The 16,905-nt window shown below is 46.6% G+C and overlaps 1 protein-coding gene across 3 annotated transcripts in view; it reads left to right on the forward strand.

The window, feature by feature from the left end:
* The first annotated feature begins 241 nt into the window (after positions 1 to 241).
* Positions 242 to 16,905, forward strand: part of HIVEP1 (HIVEP zinc finger 1) — a 123,254-nt gene continuing 106,590 nt past the window's right edge. Inside the window, exons 1-2 of one of the 3 annotated variants that reach the window (XM_055798661.1) lie at positions 242 to 381; positions 4,420 to 4,566. In XM_055798661.1, coding sequence (XP_055654636.1) covers positions 4,527 to 4,566 — 40 coding nt within the window. In that variant the 5' untranslated portion in view covers positions 242 to 381; positions 4,420 to 4,526. The other 2 variants (XM_027789070.2, XM_055798662.1) reach the window with 2 other exon arrangements.

Below are 16,905 nucleotides of genomic sequence, written 5' to 3' on the forward strand. Positions count from 1 at the left end.
GTATCCACATATACATGCACAGGCTGTAATGCACACACACATACACACACACAGGCTGTATGCACACACATACACGCACACGCTGTATGCACAAATACATGCACACGCATGCTGCATGCACACACACACACGCTGTGTGCACACATACATGCACTCTCCGTGCGCTCCCCCCGCAGCCGCTGCAGGAAGCCGGTCCCCCGGCGCACCCCCGGCGCAACCCGCCGCCCGGGCCAAAAAAGGGGCGCCGCGGCGGAGCGCGCGACGCGCCTCCCCCTCGTATTTCCTCCCCCGCCCACTCGCGGCGCGGCGGGGCGCGCGGCGGGGCTGGCTGCCGCCCGGCGTGGAAAGTTGTAGCGGCGGCGGCAGGATGCGCGGCGCGCGGTGAGTGCCCCGGCGGCGGCGGCGGGCGGCGGGGGGCGCGGGTGGAACCTCCGGGATCTCCGCCTCAGCCGCGGCTGGCTGCGCCGGGGGGTGCGCGCGCGCGCGTGTGTGTGTGTGTGTGCGCGTGTGTGGTGCGCGTGTGTGTGTGCGCGCGGTCGTGCCGGTGCCCCGGGGGCCGGGCCGCGGCCGGGGGGGGGGGAGCGCGACGCGCACCGGAGGGCGGGGGGGGGGGGGGGGGGGGCAGCGGGAACTTTTGCCCCCGGGGGAGGCGCCGCTTCGGCCAGGGCCCGGGTGCGCCAGGGCCCCTCCCCTCGCGGGACCCCCGGCGAGGGGCTCCCCCGGGGGCGCCGCGGGGTCCCGCCCGTGGTGTGTGTGTGTGGGGGGGGGGCGGGGGGGGGGCGCGGGGAAACTGGCCCGGCGCGCGTCTGTTGTGCCTCGCGCCGGCGTCTCCCCCCCCCCTCCCCGCCCCGGGCCGCGAGGAAACCCCCTCGGTGACCCCTCCCCCGACCCCTCCCCCACCCCCGCCCGCCCCGGCCGGGGAAGGGGGCGGGGCCGGGAGACCCGGTGACGTCACTGCTCCGGCCCCGCTTCCTGCAATAGAAAGTGAGAGAAGGTAAAACACCCCCCGCCCCCCCCCCCCGCGTCACCCCCCTCCCCCCGCGCCCCTCCCCCCGCGCCCCTCCCCCCACCGGTGACCGGGGCGCCGGGGGGCGGGGCGGGGCGGGGGAGCGCGTCTCTCCCCCGGGGGAGCCCGGCGGATGCGCCGAGGCCGCCCGTGCCCGCCGGCCCTCCCCCGCCGGGCCGCCCCGCCCCGCCCGCCTGTCAGGGGAGGCCTCCCCGCCCTGTGCCTGTGTGTGTCCCGGCGGGGGGGGCGGGCCCGGGGCCGGCGGGCTCCCGTGTGGGACATGGGGGGGGGGAGGGTCCCGGGGGAGGGGTCTGCCGCGCGGGGGGCGGGCGCGGCCGGGGGCCGGCCGGCGGGGGGCTGTGGAGGGGGCCGTGCCGGGGGGCGGCGCCTTGGCCGGCCCGGGGGGACGGTGCATGGAGGAGGGGTGGGTGTCGGTGCCGGGCGGTGCGTGTGTGTGCGTGTGTGTGGGGGGAGCGCGGGGCCGGGCGCGGCGGCGGCGGCGCTGGGTCATGTTTGTGTTTGAGGTTGTCAAGTGAAGGAGGCTCCCGGCCCCCCCCCGCTGCCCCCCCCCCCAACCCACCCCCCCTCCCCCCCCCGCTCCCGCCGCCGCCGTCCGCCGCGCAGGGGTCGCCGCGCTCCCCGCCGCCGCCATCAGCCGCCGCCGCCGCCAGGTTTGCAGCGGGCCCGCGGGGGGGCGGGAGGGGGGCTCGGGAGGCGTCGCGCTGGGGGGGGGATGGGGGGGTGCGGGGCGGGACGGGCGCTCCCCGCCGCCCCCTTCGCGCGGAGCTGCGGCAGCCACAACACAATGTGCCCTCCGCCGGCGGCGGGGGGCGGGCGGGGACGGGGAGGACCGCAAGGCCCCGCTGCCCCCCCCCCGCCCCCAGCCCCGCTCCGCCGGGCCGCCGCGGCCCCTGCGGGACGTGCGGGGACTCCGCGCTGGCGGCGCGGCCGCCGGCTTCACCCCCGGCCCCGGGCGGGCAGCGGCTCTGCGGGGCGCTCCCCCCGGTCCGCGGCCGGGGCTGGGGCCGTGTGTGTGAGTGGGGAGGGGGGTGCGCCCAGCCCCCGCGGCTCCTCCCGCCCCAGCCCCGCCGCCGTCCCCGCGGGGTGCCGGGCTGCGGCCGCCCCCCCCGCGCCCCCCGGCATGTGTGCAGCGCTTTGTTCGGTGCGGCGTTGCAGAGGGGTTTTCCCAGGCTCCTCCCTCTTTATTCATTCATGGTTTTTTTTTTTCAGTTGGGTTTTTTTTTTTCCCCTTCCCTTCCCTTCCTCCTTCTCCTTCCCTGTCTCCCTTCCCTTCCATCCCTGCTCGCACATACCGGCGGCTCTCCGGGGCCGCCTCCCTCCCCGCACCGCTCCCGACCCTGCATTTTTTTTTTTTTTTTTTTTTGAAGGGGGATGCGTCCGCCGTGTTTACAAAGGCCCGCTTCTCCCCCTCCCTTTCCCCTCAAATTAAGGAGAGAATGACTTTTCGCCTGGGTCCTGTGCGGTGTTTCCACCGTGGCTTTCACACAGCCATCTCTTCCCTTCCCCCCCCCCCCCCCCTCACCCCCCCCGAAAAAACGAGTCCTGCTGGGAGCGAGGGAAATCGGTGCTTTTACAGCCTAAAATGAGATGTCATTTGTGCTGCAGGGCAGCATCGGGAGATGCTTATGGTTTACGGGCACCCGGCGGGGGGGGTGGGTGGGTTCAAACTCCTGCTCCCAATAACTTGCGTGAAGAACTGACGTTGTTTATTATAATCTTTAAAAACCTCGGCCCGGCGGCACCCCCACAACAAAGGGGTGACACTGGGGTTCAGGGGGTGTGCATTGCTTCCAGCAATCCAGCCACTTCTCTGCATTTCCAGTTTTTGCCCGACACCGGGAGAAAGGGACCTGTGAGCTCTAAGGTTTTATTTCATTGCTAAATCTTTCTCTTACCCTTGCAGATAAAGTGGTACGAGGAGAACAACTTGACAGGCTGCCTGCTCTGTTTTGGATTTTTCCTTGTTTTTCCTTTAAGGTGCAGTAATACCCTAGTGAAGAATCATTAGTCAGAATAACATTTTCCAGCCTTCCTTTGTGTCAGTTGCAGTCAGTTTCTTCTCCTGTTTGGGTCTTTTTATGCAGCAACAGACAAAAGAAACATTAAAAATTAATGGCTGTATTCCTCAACAGTCGCACGCTGAAGGGGTGGTTGCAAGTAGTCTATTTTAAGTGGGGTTGCATTCCATTTTTGTAAAAACATGGTTGTCTTAAAAAACCCCAACAACAAAACAACCAAAAAACCAGAAACATTACCCCCCTCTGAAATTAATACTTACAACAAATGTTAAAAATTCTACGTACTTCTTCCTTTGAGTAGCTATGCCTAATCAACTTGTCCATATTAGAGGCCATTCTGAAGTTTCTATGAATTTTTAAAATTTCTTCCCAGTGTTTACTAAAATAACCTGTTAGCATGAGGTAGTACTACTATAAAAAAATAGTGAAAAGTGGTTAATTTTTTTTTTTAGCTGAAGGGTGGAATTACACCGGTCACTTTCTTTTTTAAGTTCTTATGTAAGTAGCTTGCCATAGTTCTTTGAGAGATTTCACATGCTGTAGGACTTCAGAAACTAAACAAAATACTCCTTTAAACTGGAATCAAATGGCCAGAATATTTGAAAAAGTGAGCAAATTTTGTTAATCTTAAAGATGCGGGTTTCGGGATGCAGATGTAGGTTTGTGCCAATTTAGCAGCAGATCTGTGTCTTGGGCTATTAAAAGAATTCCCTGGTCCGTGGGGTTTATCTGTACTGGGGCTTTGCTGGCTGCAGCCTCTTGCAAATGCACGGGGGCTGCTGCTGCTACATAGGATCACACCAGGGCAGAAATTTGCTGTCCAGCAGCTTGCAGGTGAGTCAAGAGCCAGTGTGATGCTCTGCTGTATGCTGATAATTTTGGCAGAAATATTCCATGGGGAGTTCTTTTGGACCTTGCACACTCCGTGTAAGGAACCCGGAGGTAGCTGATGTTGCAAATAGGGTGACTTACTGCTGATGCTGTGTGTGTTTGCCCTTCGTTCTGCTCTTCCCCGACCCCAAAATGAAGATCCCATCTCTGAAAGCCTGATGTCAAGTTTTGGTTTAGTTTTCTGGATTTATTTGCATGGGACACGAGTTGCTGGAAGATGTTTTCTGGCTAGAAAACAGCTGACAAGTGTGGAAAAGTGTCTTAGTTTTCTCATGCTTCCTGAGTAATCCCAAAAGGAGTTTCACCCTCATGTAGTCTTCTTAAGATACTGGAACGTTTCACTCCGTAAAAGGATAGGTACAGAAATATTTCTTGCTTTTCGCTTGATTTCCATAGCCTCCTGAGGATGGAAGGGGGCAGATAGGTATCTTTGTTTTCCCTATTAACGCATACATCTCACAACTTTTCTTTCTCTTTTTTTAGCATACGGATTAACTGACCCCTTTGACAAGTTTATGGAGCTGCCATCTCTCTGCTTGCTGTGCTTTCCATTTCTGAGAGGAGAAAGTGGTGTATGAGAATAGAGGAAAATGCCTCGGACAAAGCAGATACATCCCAGAAATCTGAGAGGTATGTAGCTCTCAGCTGAGACAGAAAAGCTCTTGGGGAACTCGACTGCAGTTTCAATTATGAGGTTAGAGGAATATGTATTTAAGAAGTCTGTTTTGATCCAAAAATAGTCTGCAGGCAAGTTTTAGGAGTTGTCCACGAGACAGCTCTAATTTTGAGAGAAATAAGTGGAATCTGTTATTTTTCCTGCAGTCTGTGTGCTTGATGGCATTCTTGCAGCTTACAGCAATAACCAGCATGAACTTTGAAAATGCAAATGAAGATGTAGCTTTCTTACCAGAGAATTTACAGTCAAAATATACAGGGAGATGGGAAATGCGTGTAATGCAGAAGCAGTGTCAGATCTGACAGCCGGTAGTTGTTTTTCTTAATAGTAATCAGTTTGGCTTGCCTTTTGAGGGGTTGAAACTCTCCTCCCATGCATGCCTCCTCACTGTTTATCATCTGTCACCCATACTACCTCGGGCATTGCTAGCTTTGACCTTGGTCTCCTGGCTGTCCTGCCTCTGCACAGCCAAGTGATTGCTCGTTGGCTACTGAAAGGAACAAGCAGGCAAGCGACCTGCTCCACGAACTGGCAAGTGTACGTGTCCAGGCGTTTCCTTGCACAAAATCCCAGTGCACTTAACCGAGCCCAGGACTGGCAGATGAATGTGAGGAATCTGATCACTGTCTGGGCAGAAGTGGCCCTGGAGGAGTTACACGAGCAGACGTGCATGTTGAGGGAGAACACCCTTCCATCCCCACCCTCGTGCTCAGCTTTTGGGAGAGCGTGCTTCCACCTGCACCCTCACGTGTAGCTGTCATCAGCTTTTTGTAACGTGAGTTTTGCAGTTGCAGTATGGAAGCATCCCTCCAGAGAATACGAGCGATTACAAAACACCCAACATCAAGTTTTAGGGGCAGGAAGAGCATTTGATTCCAGTTTTAACTTCTTTATGCCAAAACCCAACAAACATCCACGTGCGTTTCGGTTGGTTTACAGCTGAGAGGCTCTCAAGTGCTAGTGCATACAGCTGGAGCCGAGACCTCATGTTTGTGGACTGCTGCCACTGCTACCACTGAAGACATTTTTTGCAGTGTCTTTGTTCAGGAAGCGCTGAGTAGTATTGCTCAGTGTGATGGATAAACCTCCATCACAGCTGGGGAGTTTCACGTTCAGGTTGATGCTGTTTCCCCTTCTCACGGAACGTGAAGCAATAAAATAGAGCCCAGTTTTTAATATTGCTGCTTACCAGGTTGCTGACATAGCTGAGCTTATGCTTTCTGATCAAATATGAGAATGGTCTAATTTTAGTACTCCGTCTGATATCTGCACTTGTATTGCCTGAAACTTAATAGGAGTTAAATCTATTGTAAAGCTTTCTATTCACTTAAATGCATTTAAAATAAATAATCTAATTAAACTCTTAATTGTGTAAGAAATTAATTGCTTTTTTTTTCCCCTTGCATAATTTCCCCAGTCATTTAGCTTTTATCGCCCCCTGTAATAGCAGTTTTCATCAGTTCCTATTTTTTCCACAACTAATGGAGTTCTTGAATGAATTACGATGAGTTAAATGTTGAGAAGGGAAATAGAGGTATACAGTGAGCCCGTAATTTGAAATTATGTTGGAGCGGTTAAATGACATTTAAAACAGCACACAGGTGCTGCAAACCTCAGCACGTTGTGGGCATATATTGCTGCTATTGTGAGTTATTAGAGGTGAAGTGATTTGAAAAATCAGTTTACTTCTCATTAGTTATGCCCTATTTCCATTTTTAGTCTAGATAATGAGGAAAACTGGATTTCAGTTTCTTTAGTCATTTTATCAGTCTCTGAGAATATTCCAGAGAATATTTGCCTAACCCCTCAGTTTTTGCTGGAACGTGTGGAGGCTGAAAGGTTTCACAGGTCTGGTTTGTGACAGCGTATTTGTACGTATGCAAAGCTAGAGCTGTCTTAAGTCGATGCTCTTAACCATGAGAACTTTAAAAAGTGCCATTTTTTAATACTGTGGTTCAATCTGTGATAATTAGTACCAATAATAACTAAATGCGCAAAAAGAATGAATGTCTGTGGTCAAAGGTGAAAATCTACAAACTCTTGTAACTTTTGAAAGACAAAGATGCAAGATTAAGTAACCTGCATTTTTAGGTTAAAAGGTGGTGGGTTTTATTTTTGTGTGTTTTTTTTTTTTTTTTAATTTCTCTAAACCTGATTGTCACCTTTTGTACTATGTACAAAGAACGCTCCGTGGCCTTACCTGGCTTCTCCCTCTCTCTCCCCTCATTGCCCCATAGCGAGTTTAACTGGAGTTGTCTGGAGCCCATCAATGTTTAACTTTTTTGAGAGATCACTGATGAACAACCCTTGACACTATCCTGCTGTGCATCAGATGGGTTGCTTGGGTTGTACTTGCGGTCCAAGTCAGCCTGGAGAATAAACAACCAAGTCCAAGAACCTCAAGTATTTTCCTCTAAAGAAACCCCACTGTGATCCAGCTCTCCCGCTGCCCCCCCAAAACCACACAGACCCCCCCCGCCCCCGACACGTTCCCGTTAATTAATTTGAGGTTTGCTGCAGCATAGGAGTTAAGTTTTGAAGGTTTTAATATTGCCTGTGTTTACTGTAAGCAACCTTATTGTCTGGGGAAAATGGAAGGAGTGTTGTTTAATATAAAGAGCTAAATTTAAGATTCTGGCAGGAAACCTTAAAGCTGCTCTTTTTGTGACATGGCTTGATTTTACTCATTTTGTATACTTCTGAGAGAGCTGATGGCGATTGGCAGAAGTATTGGGATCAGTGAAGATCAGGTTTATTTTTTGTGGGTTGTTTTGTGTGCTGAGGTCCTCTCCCCTTTCCCCCTTCTTTGCTTTTGCTGCCTGTTTAGATGAGTCAATATAGCGCTTTACTAACCTGTTTTTACAGCAGGAAAAAACCACCCCAACCACCCTGTATCAAGAGGATAGGATACAGAAAGCATTATTTTGCAAATAACAAATGGCCAACTAATTTAATTTTTTGTTTTTCATGACTACGTTAGTGACATGGTGTTAATGCCCGACTGTGGCTGAACGAGCGTGTTGTAGCTAAGGGTACCGCTAAGGCATCTGCTGTGCCGTGCTCGTTTCGTTATGTTGCTTTGTCACATCAGCCTTCCCTGCTTCTTACTGCACATACATCCTGAAGTCAGAAATGTTACCGTCACCAGCGGACCACTTTGGTAAGAGGAGTTGTGCACAATGTCCGACTGTCTCCTGACTAATTTCACAGTCGTGGTCGCCCCCAGCAAGTAGGGGTGAGTGGCTAAAATAGGAGAGAAATGACAGTTTTGCAGGTCTCAAAAGGATATGGGTTGGAAAATGCTTAGTAATTTTGAAGGTGACGGCTAAAGATATGCCTAGGAAAAGTCTGGCATGGGCTACTTGTCAGCCGTGTGGCTGGAATGGAGTTCATAAGCAGGTATTCCTGATGGTCTCTTAAATAGCAAAGATACATATTGTGTTGCTAATCAAAAGCATCATCACTCCCCCTGCGGAAAATAAGTGTGCTGCAAAAGTGTGCTTATTCAGATATCCAGAGGCTGCCTTTTCTTAATTTATTTGTTGCGTGAAATTGTAGCTCGCTGAAGCTAACAAAAAGGTGACTTTGTGGTTACACCCTGTATTTACATGGCCAATTGATACACAGGTGTAACAAAACGTGGGGTAGAAGCTGTAATGTATTCCCAGAAGTACAGTTACATTAGTGAATCATGCTTTTAGCAGGGTTGAGTGGGCTTGGTTTGTTGTCAGATGGTTGTGAGGATACAGAAGGAAAAACAACTCATGTTTTTGTTTACTTAGAAGTACCCAGTTGCAGAGTTTAAAAAGAAAACTAATTTAATATGTGTACAGCATTTAGCTTGGTGCTCTGATTCACCAATACAGAACTGTAACAGAAATATTTTGGAACTTTCTTTCTAGATAAGCTTTCTGTTATTTTTAAGAAGGCAAGTTGTTGCTGTTTCTCTTTTTCCTTCTCAGTCAAATATTTCTATTTGAAACAAATGGTGGACAGGCCCATGAAGTTCAACAGCCATCTCCTAACACTTCACATTTGATAAGGAAATGCAAGTATAATATGAATAGCTTTGCTCAGTAGCTTGATAGCATTGCAGCAGTCTGAAAACTGTGCTTAAGTTTGCTGGAAAACTGGATACATTCCGGGCCTTACGATGTCCAGGAGAGCTAGGCATCTGCTGTGTCTTAAGGGTCATTTAGCAAAGACTCCTTGAGTTGGTTCAGAATTGTAATGTGCTTTTGCTCCTGAAAACAGGCCTGTCTAGACTGAAAGTTGACAGGTTGATATTTCTTACTAGTGTTTGGTCGTGTACTCTATAAAACTTGAGTATCGATTGGTGTGCTGTGCTTTAGTTCATGATTTGCATCAAATGACTTGAAAAAAGTGCTGAGATTTCTCAAGGCTCGCTGCTGTAACTTGTGCTGGCTTGGCTCAAAAGAAAAGTGCAAGAACAACAATTGACTTTTGGGTTTCGGTATTGTTTCGGAGGCAAAAATAATACCCCACTTCAGGGTATTTTTGAGGGGCTGTAGATGCAGTATTGGTACAGCAGAAGTGCTAGTGGTCTGCGCTCTGCAGCGTACCTGTAGACATCTGTAATGATGCTGTATACGTGTCTTAAATTTCTGGAACAAATGTGAGACTGAGGTGGAACAAGCAGTCAAGAGTTTTGACTCGGTGGCTTTGTTACAGAAATATCCTGTGATTTGGCTAGCAGTTCTTGTTTCTGTATATCAGATTGTTTTGTATGATGACTTCTGCAAACCAGATTTGAACCCAAAACCTCCCTCATGAAGGTAGAGAGAGTGCACGGCTCTGTTGGTGTGTTGTCAGCTGGAGTACCAGGAGATCCACCTGTAATGCAATGAATAGACCAGCTCTCTTGTAGACCATAGAGGTACTCTCTGCCTTGTGTTTCTCATCTGGGATGTGGAATGATGATGTTTGTTTTTGTTTTACTTGCTTAGAGTGTAAAATCTTTAGGCTGTTTCTTGCAGTCCGAATGGTTTAACATCTTGCATGTTAGGTATCTTCTTGGCTGCAGCCCTTAGATTTTATTGTAATGTGAATAATGTCTGATTTACCTGTGAAAAACTATCTAAAATACTCTGCAGTGTAAGAAGGGCTGGATTTAAAGATGTGGTTTGCAACCCTTTCCCATCATCTGTCCTGTTCATGTATTGTTCCGTGTACCTAAATTTTGTCACGGGTTTTCAGCAGGGTCTGGTCCTATTCACTGCACAGGATAGTTGGGGCTAGTGTCAGTGGCCACAAGCGATGGACAAAAGCCCATTGAGAGCGGGTTGCAAGAAGGGAAAGAACAGCAGGGTGGATAAGACTCTTCAGCGTTGCTTTGAGACAACTGCTTTTAACTCCTGCCTCTACCACTGAGTTTCTTGTGTGAGACTGAACCGCTAATTGCATGTGCTGCATTTTGCCAGAGTTGAGATACCTGGGCACAAATTCTGAGTTTTTGCTGCTGCAGTCGGTCTGCTATGGCTACAGTTTGGATGCAAAACACTGCAAAAATTCTACATACCTTTAAAAGAAAATATAAAAAAATAGAGGTCTAGATAACTTAGTTGAAGATCCAAGATTAGCCAGCACTTTTGGCAAATCTTTTAATCTCTGTATGCCTCTTGTTTTCTGCCTGTAAATTGGAGATAGCAGTACCACGTCAGCTTTTAAGAGTTCAGAAGATAAAGTAGTTAGCATTGTAAAGCAGACGTTTGGTGGCTAAATAACGGAAAAGATGATGAAGAAACTAAAAGCAAACGGAGCCAAGCAGGGAGCACAGCCCATGTTACGCACTGGCTTAGTTTGCGTAAACACCCTTGCATTTGGCATTCTCCAACTTCTTGCTTCTTCACTTCACAATCTTAACATTTAAAAGGTATTCTTTAGGCTTACTTCCTAGCTTTTAAAATACTAAACTAAAACCCCCAGAAGTTCCACCGTATTGAAGCACAGTGCTTGTCATATGAGTCATAGATGTGTTGGGACCTCGGACTTTTTTGCTGCATGAGCCGTGTGGCATGCTGATGTGCCCTGCGTGGACCTGGCGCTGGAGAGCGGAGAAAGACATTGCTCCCATCGGTGAGTGTTCGTCATCATGTTGCAGAGTTTCAAGCTGTTGCTGAGAAAGCCCCTGTGGCCAGGAGGGAGTACTTACTGCAGGAAAAGTCTCTAGAGAGGGACATCTTTAATGTCATTGTTTCCCAATTGGTTTTGAGACTGGTTTAAGCCATTGCGTCTGGAGGAGGAGGAGGAGGAGGAAGCAGCGAAGCGAACCTGCCTTCCGCCATCTCAGATGCTCGTTCCCTGTGTTGTGTTGCCCTCATCGCTTGTGTTCGCTGGCCCTGCAGTGGAAGAAGTAGTGGGACCCAGAGTTATCTATGGTTGCATCACAGGTTGGGGGTCACCTTTGTTCTGGGTTGGACTGTTCCCTGGCAGGTGACAGTGCCAGCCCAGGAAGGACAGCACAGGGTTGTCTTGAGCCTCTTCCTTGAGCTCGTCATGAAACTATGTTGGAAATCTCTTATTTGCCTTGTGTAAGCAGCAGGCTGTTTGAGCCGCTTTAATTGTCCAAAACCAAGTATAGATTTTCAGAAGGATAACAGAAGGTGTGTTCCTTTTTTCTGGTTTCATTGCTTTTCCTTCTAGAACCCCCCTGATCTATTGACAAGGTTCAAAACTGGGAAGTGATGAAGATTCTTAATAGATGACTTGAAGAATTCTAGTGTGCTGGTAAAACAGCAGGAAATTGAACTGGTCTCAGTTGACACCTTAATAGAAAATAAAATAAAACACTCCCTCTAAAATTTGGCGTAGAACTTTCATTCAGAATGAACAAAATTTGGCTAAGATTTAAGCAAGTAAAAAAGAGGTCCAAAAAACCAAACTTGATTGTAGCTGGCACTGCTGGCTTTGAACATGTATTTATAGATTTCTGCTTATGCACACTAAATACTAGGAAAAGAGAATGGGGATAATGCTAAGAGAGTCTGCTGGATACAGACACTGGCAAAAATAGGTGCTTTCAAAGTGAGTTAAAATAACATGAAGAAGAGGGATAAAAGGATGGTATTCCAGCTAACAGGATTGCAGAGAAATACCTGCAAGAATGTTGATGAAAGGAAAAGAATGAAATAAGGAGCTTACTTTTTTTCTCTTGATAGTAGAAAACAACAAATTATATTTTTTTATGGAATATAAAATCATTATAATTGCAGTTAGAATCAGGCTTGAGCTGGAAGAAGTTGCTGAAGGGTAAGATTAAAAAAACCTGAATTCAGACAGAAACGAAAAAAGCAGCAATGAACTGAGGCTTGAAAGCTTCATATAAGCCAGTTAGATTTCTTTCAGAATACAGTGAAGTGGAAACAGTGCAGATCTGTAATTCTGCCTCACCTTTACATCCTGTATCTTCTTTATTGCTAATTGAGCGTGGAGAAAGAAATGCTACAGGATTTGGCATTTGCTGAAGCATGAACTCCGGTGTGTTAGGAAGGTCATGAAAAAAAAAATTGCAGCTGTGAAAAGAGAAACAAAAAGTAAGATTTCAGCAGTTGCTTTTTCGAACGTTTCTATTAAAGCAGGCAGTTGGCTCTGGGATGAAACTGAGTCCAGTCGTTTGAGCCCAGGAAGAATTACATTTTGTTAAGAGTCCAGCTTTCTTAGGATAATTTAGAAGAATATGGCACTGTCGGTTTGTTTAAATCCTTGCATCTCCTAATAGATGGTGGTTTTCTGTGAATATATATGTAAGGTAACTGTTTTAATGTGTGTGGGGTTTAATGTGTCTGTGTGTGTGTGAACTTAACGACCAAAAAAACCCCAACAACCACTTCTAATATGTAACCATTAGAAATTAACGTGTGAATAGTAAAATCCTGGACAGGCTGGAGAAGCTTGGTTAAGAGAGTCTCCTTGCAGGTTTACGGTCATCTACATCTTAAATGACTGTTTTAATAAAGCTAAAGGTTTACAGTCTGGTGTCTTTCTTAATTGACTTTTTACTGCTTTAAAACTACGCAAGTTTCGCTTTTGACATTGCTGTCAGTATTTTCAAACTTTGAAGGGACCGGTCCACTAGCCTTTGCAGTTGCCGGCTGTCTTACTGTGCAGTCTTTTAGCTAGCCCAGTAAATTTTCCAAGAATATTGTTACCACTTAAAAATACCTTGTTGCAGTGGATTCTGTTTGAATAAAAAAGGTACCAAAAGAACTTGCAGCATAGTTACTGTTTGTTTCAAACTTGTGTGGTGCCTGAGTTAGGATGCTTGAAAGGGTTTGTGTGATAAATGCTTACCTGCAGCTCCAGGCAAGGATTCTTGGGCTGTGGGAAGAATTCCCAGTCCTTGGCCCTTGGCAGGGTGGAGGCATGCAGGACCTTGCTTAGGGAGCTCGGGAACAGCACGTGGTTGTCTGCATGTTAGGGGGTAGTGTCTGTTTGACCTAACAATGTGCAAAATTGCTGAAGAGGTAAAAAAACCACTTTTTTTTTTTTTTTTTTCCTAACCACAGTTAGTCATTATCACCAAAACAGTCACCCTGTAGCCCACCCTGATGTACTCAGTAAGCTTAGAAAGAGACTTGCATTTTTGGGGCTGTGCTGTCTTGGTTTCGTTTTTAATCCTGAAATTATTCCCTCTCATGGCATGTATTTTGAGTTTCTTCTTATGATCAGACAATTTGATTTCAAATTGCAAACTGCTGTAAATATTTATGCTGGAAGACATAAAGGAGACATCCTAGAGCTACACGTTTTCAAGAAGCTAGTTATACCACTATGTATTTCCTAGACTTGTTCATTCTTTGGTATGTTGGACTTCTCTAGTAAGCATTTTAGCTCAGTAATGGCTTGTGAGATGATGGAGAGAGAAACTCAAGCTCTGACTCGGTTGGAAAAGCTAGGTTAAAACGGATGAATAAACTGGACTTTAAATTTCCAATTTAGATGAATTGGGCAAAGTGCAGTCTTTCCCTCCACTTGTTTAAATGTATCGCAACTCAGAATATTTACATTAAGAAGAAGGAGCAAGGGAAAAACCCCTGCGGCAGATGTTTGGAGACTTTGATGACGCATTTGTGGGGGAAGTGGGGAAGCTCTGGTTCAGTAGGCGAGGCAGTACTGTTTGTTTTTATGCAAAGGCTTTTTAAATGCCCTTAAAGCTTCTCTCAGAATGAGGTTGCTCGGAGAATATGCTGACTTCGTGATTCCTGTATGACCTTTGATGGCAGACTGAAGAAGTAATGTCTTTCTAATGTTCTGCAGGTGGTGAAAAGTGGAAGGTGGGTTTTCGTTAAGGCAAAGTCAAAAGAGTCTACGTACTTGAAAATTTCATCTTTCACTTGAGACTTTGTGGATACTCATGTAATTGAATCTGGTTAGTGCAGTAAACTGGATTTAACATCTTTGATTGCCAGCAGAAGCAGCAAGTAGAGGATGCATGTTCATATGTTAAATACCCTGTAAAGTTTTTTTTCCCCCTGAATTCCTGTGCGTTTAAATGATAAGTTCCCACCAAGTCCCCTTCGTAAATCCTGGGGCAGACGTCCCGGATTAAAATTGCAAAAGGTTTGGAACGAGTGCGGGTAGGAAAAGCAGGGGTTCAGCAAGAGCCTGTGGTGTAGCGTCGCTACAAAACAACTGTATGTGTGTTCCTAGTTACCTATGAAATATGTGGCTTACGCCCTGCCAGCGGCAGTAGTCATGGAATATCCAGAGCACACCGCATGATTTCCTCTGATTTTTGGCTTGATGTTGGGGGATGGGAAGCAGGGTAAGGTAATGTTGGATGGCATTGTTTCTAACGACTGAGCTCTGCGAAGTCAGGCGGGAGTTTGCACGCTTGCTCTTACCCCAGAGGTTGTAATGCAGACAGAATATGGAGCCAGGAAAAAGAAAGAAGTGTTTAGAAATGGCACTTGTAATTTCTGTGGTGGTTTTGCCTGTAAGGGATTTGCCTATAAGGAATCTCTAGCCATCCTGCTTTTTGAAGAGGAGTGCCTGTCTCTTACACAGAAGATGTACAGATTTTACCTCTCTCCCTGCTTCAGGATTTCTTACAGGATGAAGTATTGCTGTCCCAGATCTATGAAGGGAACACAACGGTGTATGTATTGTGTTTAAAAAAATAATCACTCTCTTAAATTTTTTAGTAAAACACCTAATACGCCAAAATGTTCCTCTAATTCTCTGTTGTCAAGAGGCAGAGCTAAGTATGTATATTGCAATAGTTTGATGGCTTGAATCTTAAAAGAGAATTGCCTTCTTCACTGTAAGGGCAACGCTTTTGTGGCTAAGAGGCAGATTAGGAACTCTGAAAATACTAAACTTCGTTACAGGGATGATTTAATAACTTTCAAACAAATATTTATGTAGTGTACACAGCAGACTTGCTGAATTTGTCTCAGCTATTGCATGCATTTGTTACAGGGGTGGGATAGTATCTTTTTGTATAACGACTTATGGAACGTTTATTTATGTTTTCCCCTGGTGTTTTTTCTTTCTTTTAAATAAAGTGTATTTCTGTGCCAATAAAATCTTAGGTTTAGTTTAGAATGCTGTGTATGTATGTTATGTTCAGGTATATGTGTCCATTAGCATGTTTCAAAATAGTGTTGTCTTTGTGTGCTTTTTCCTTTTTTTCTTAGAATTCTAGAACGTAACCTGAAACAGTGATGTAAATTCTGAAGATACGAGAGGAACTGCTGTTCTGGTATAGGATGATTTTACTTTGTGTCAGACTTGTGAAATGCAGTTTGTCTTCAGCACCTCTTCAGCAAGGTTTGGTACCCGGCTTGCTGGAGAACCTGGCTGCCATCCCTGTTCCCGTACATGACATCCATTGCCGCCATGGTAGAAAGCAAGCCAGTTTTTGTTGTTTGCTTACTAAATGCAGGTCTACTTTCCTGTTGAAAGGGTCAATCTTCCATCCTCTTAGGCTCATTAATTAGGCTAGTCGTTAGACTCGCTCAGAAGCCCTGCAGTCTTAACAGTTTATGGTTTTCTGAAGCTTTCGGTTGTCTTGGTGTGTCATCTGCATATGCAACAGAACTGTCAGGGAAGCTGAAGTTCCCTGCTGGAGCAGGTTGGGAGCTCCTGCCTGGGGCCTTTGCTGGAGGGATGCGATATCATACCGTGAGTGGGCACCATGGGCAGACTGGGGCACGTCCCAGAGCTCGTGGGAAGTTTTCACAGGCATCCAGGTGGGATATGGCCTTGGCACAAAACAGGCTTTAATTATTAATGTTTTTCCGGTATCTTATGGGTGACTTCTCTCACGTCTTTTCAAAAATAAATGAATAGTGCATTCCTCTTTGCAACTACAACTTTAACATTTTTTCTTTGCAAGTTTTTTTTTCTGAGTGTTGTTTCTCTATTATTTTTTTTTCTTCCTCTGTGCTTTTTTTCTTCTCTCAATCTCTTTTTCCAGAGTGACTTGCAGTTCTCACTATCTATGAATATTACTTCTGTACCATTCTGCCTGCTAATGCAGATATAATCAACAGTCTAGTGGGCATCTAGAGCAGGCAAGATCATAGCATCGTCTGATTCTTCCCTGATTTTTCCTGCTGTTCTTAAGCCTCACAAACCTGTGGTATTGCTAACATCTTCCATGCTTTGGTTTGCTGCCTGAACAAAGCTCTAGGTATAAAGACATTCATACTGAAGTGACCCAGAGTGTACATGATGAGGCCTGAAAAAATACAGTTAGCAAAGTATGTTCTTCAGGAGTAACATCTTGACAGTGCTTTGAGAAAGCAGGAGAAGAAATTGGCTATAGAGAAGCACGGTGTGTTAAGAATTAAGGTTCAGAGGTTTGAAGAGTGTGGTAGCTGTCTGTAACATGCTCAGGAAGCAATGCCAAGTATTGGATTTTCAGTATATCTGAAAACTGTCCCCATTATTTTAGGCACTATTTCTACCAACAGTGTCTGCAAGAGGAAAGAGCAAGTGTGCGTGTGGTTGCGTTTCTCTTAGGCTTGTATAAACACATTTAGGATTGTTTGGAAGTGCAAAAAAAGAGTTAATAGTTAATTATTAGAGTTATATAATAAATAAAAAGATGTATTTAATAAATATATAGTCACATAAATAAATATAATAAATATATAATAAGGAGTTAAGAGTTAATTATTTTCCCAACTTTACAGTAATTTATTACTTTTTTTTCCTCCTTTTTTGGGGGGTGAGAGAGTGTGTAGGGGAAGGGCTTCATTTCCCCGTTCTCTAGGAGATTTGCATTTGCATGCCTAACCTCCATGCTTTAGCAAAATGCTGACCAG

The sequence above is a fragment of the Falco peregrinus genome, chromosome 3 (assembly GCF_023634155.1).
Source record: "Falco peregrinus isolate bFalPer1 chromosome 3, bFalPer1.pri, whole genome shotgun sequence".
Taxonomy (NCBI): Eukaryota; Metazoa; Chordata; class Aves; order Falconiformes; family Falconidae; genus Falco; species Falco peregrinus.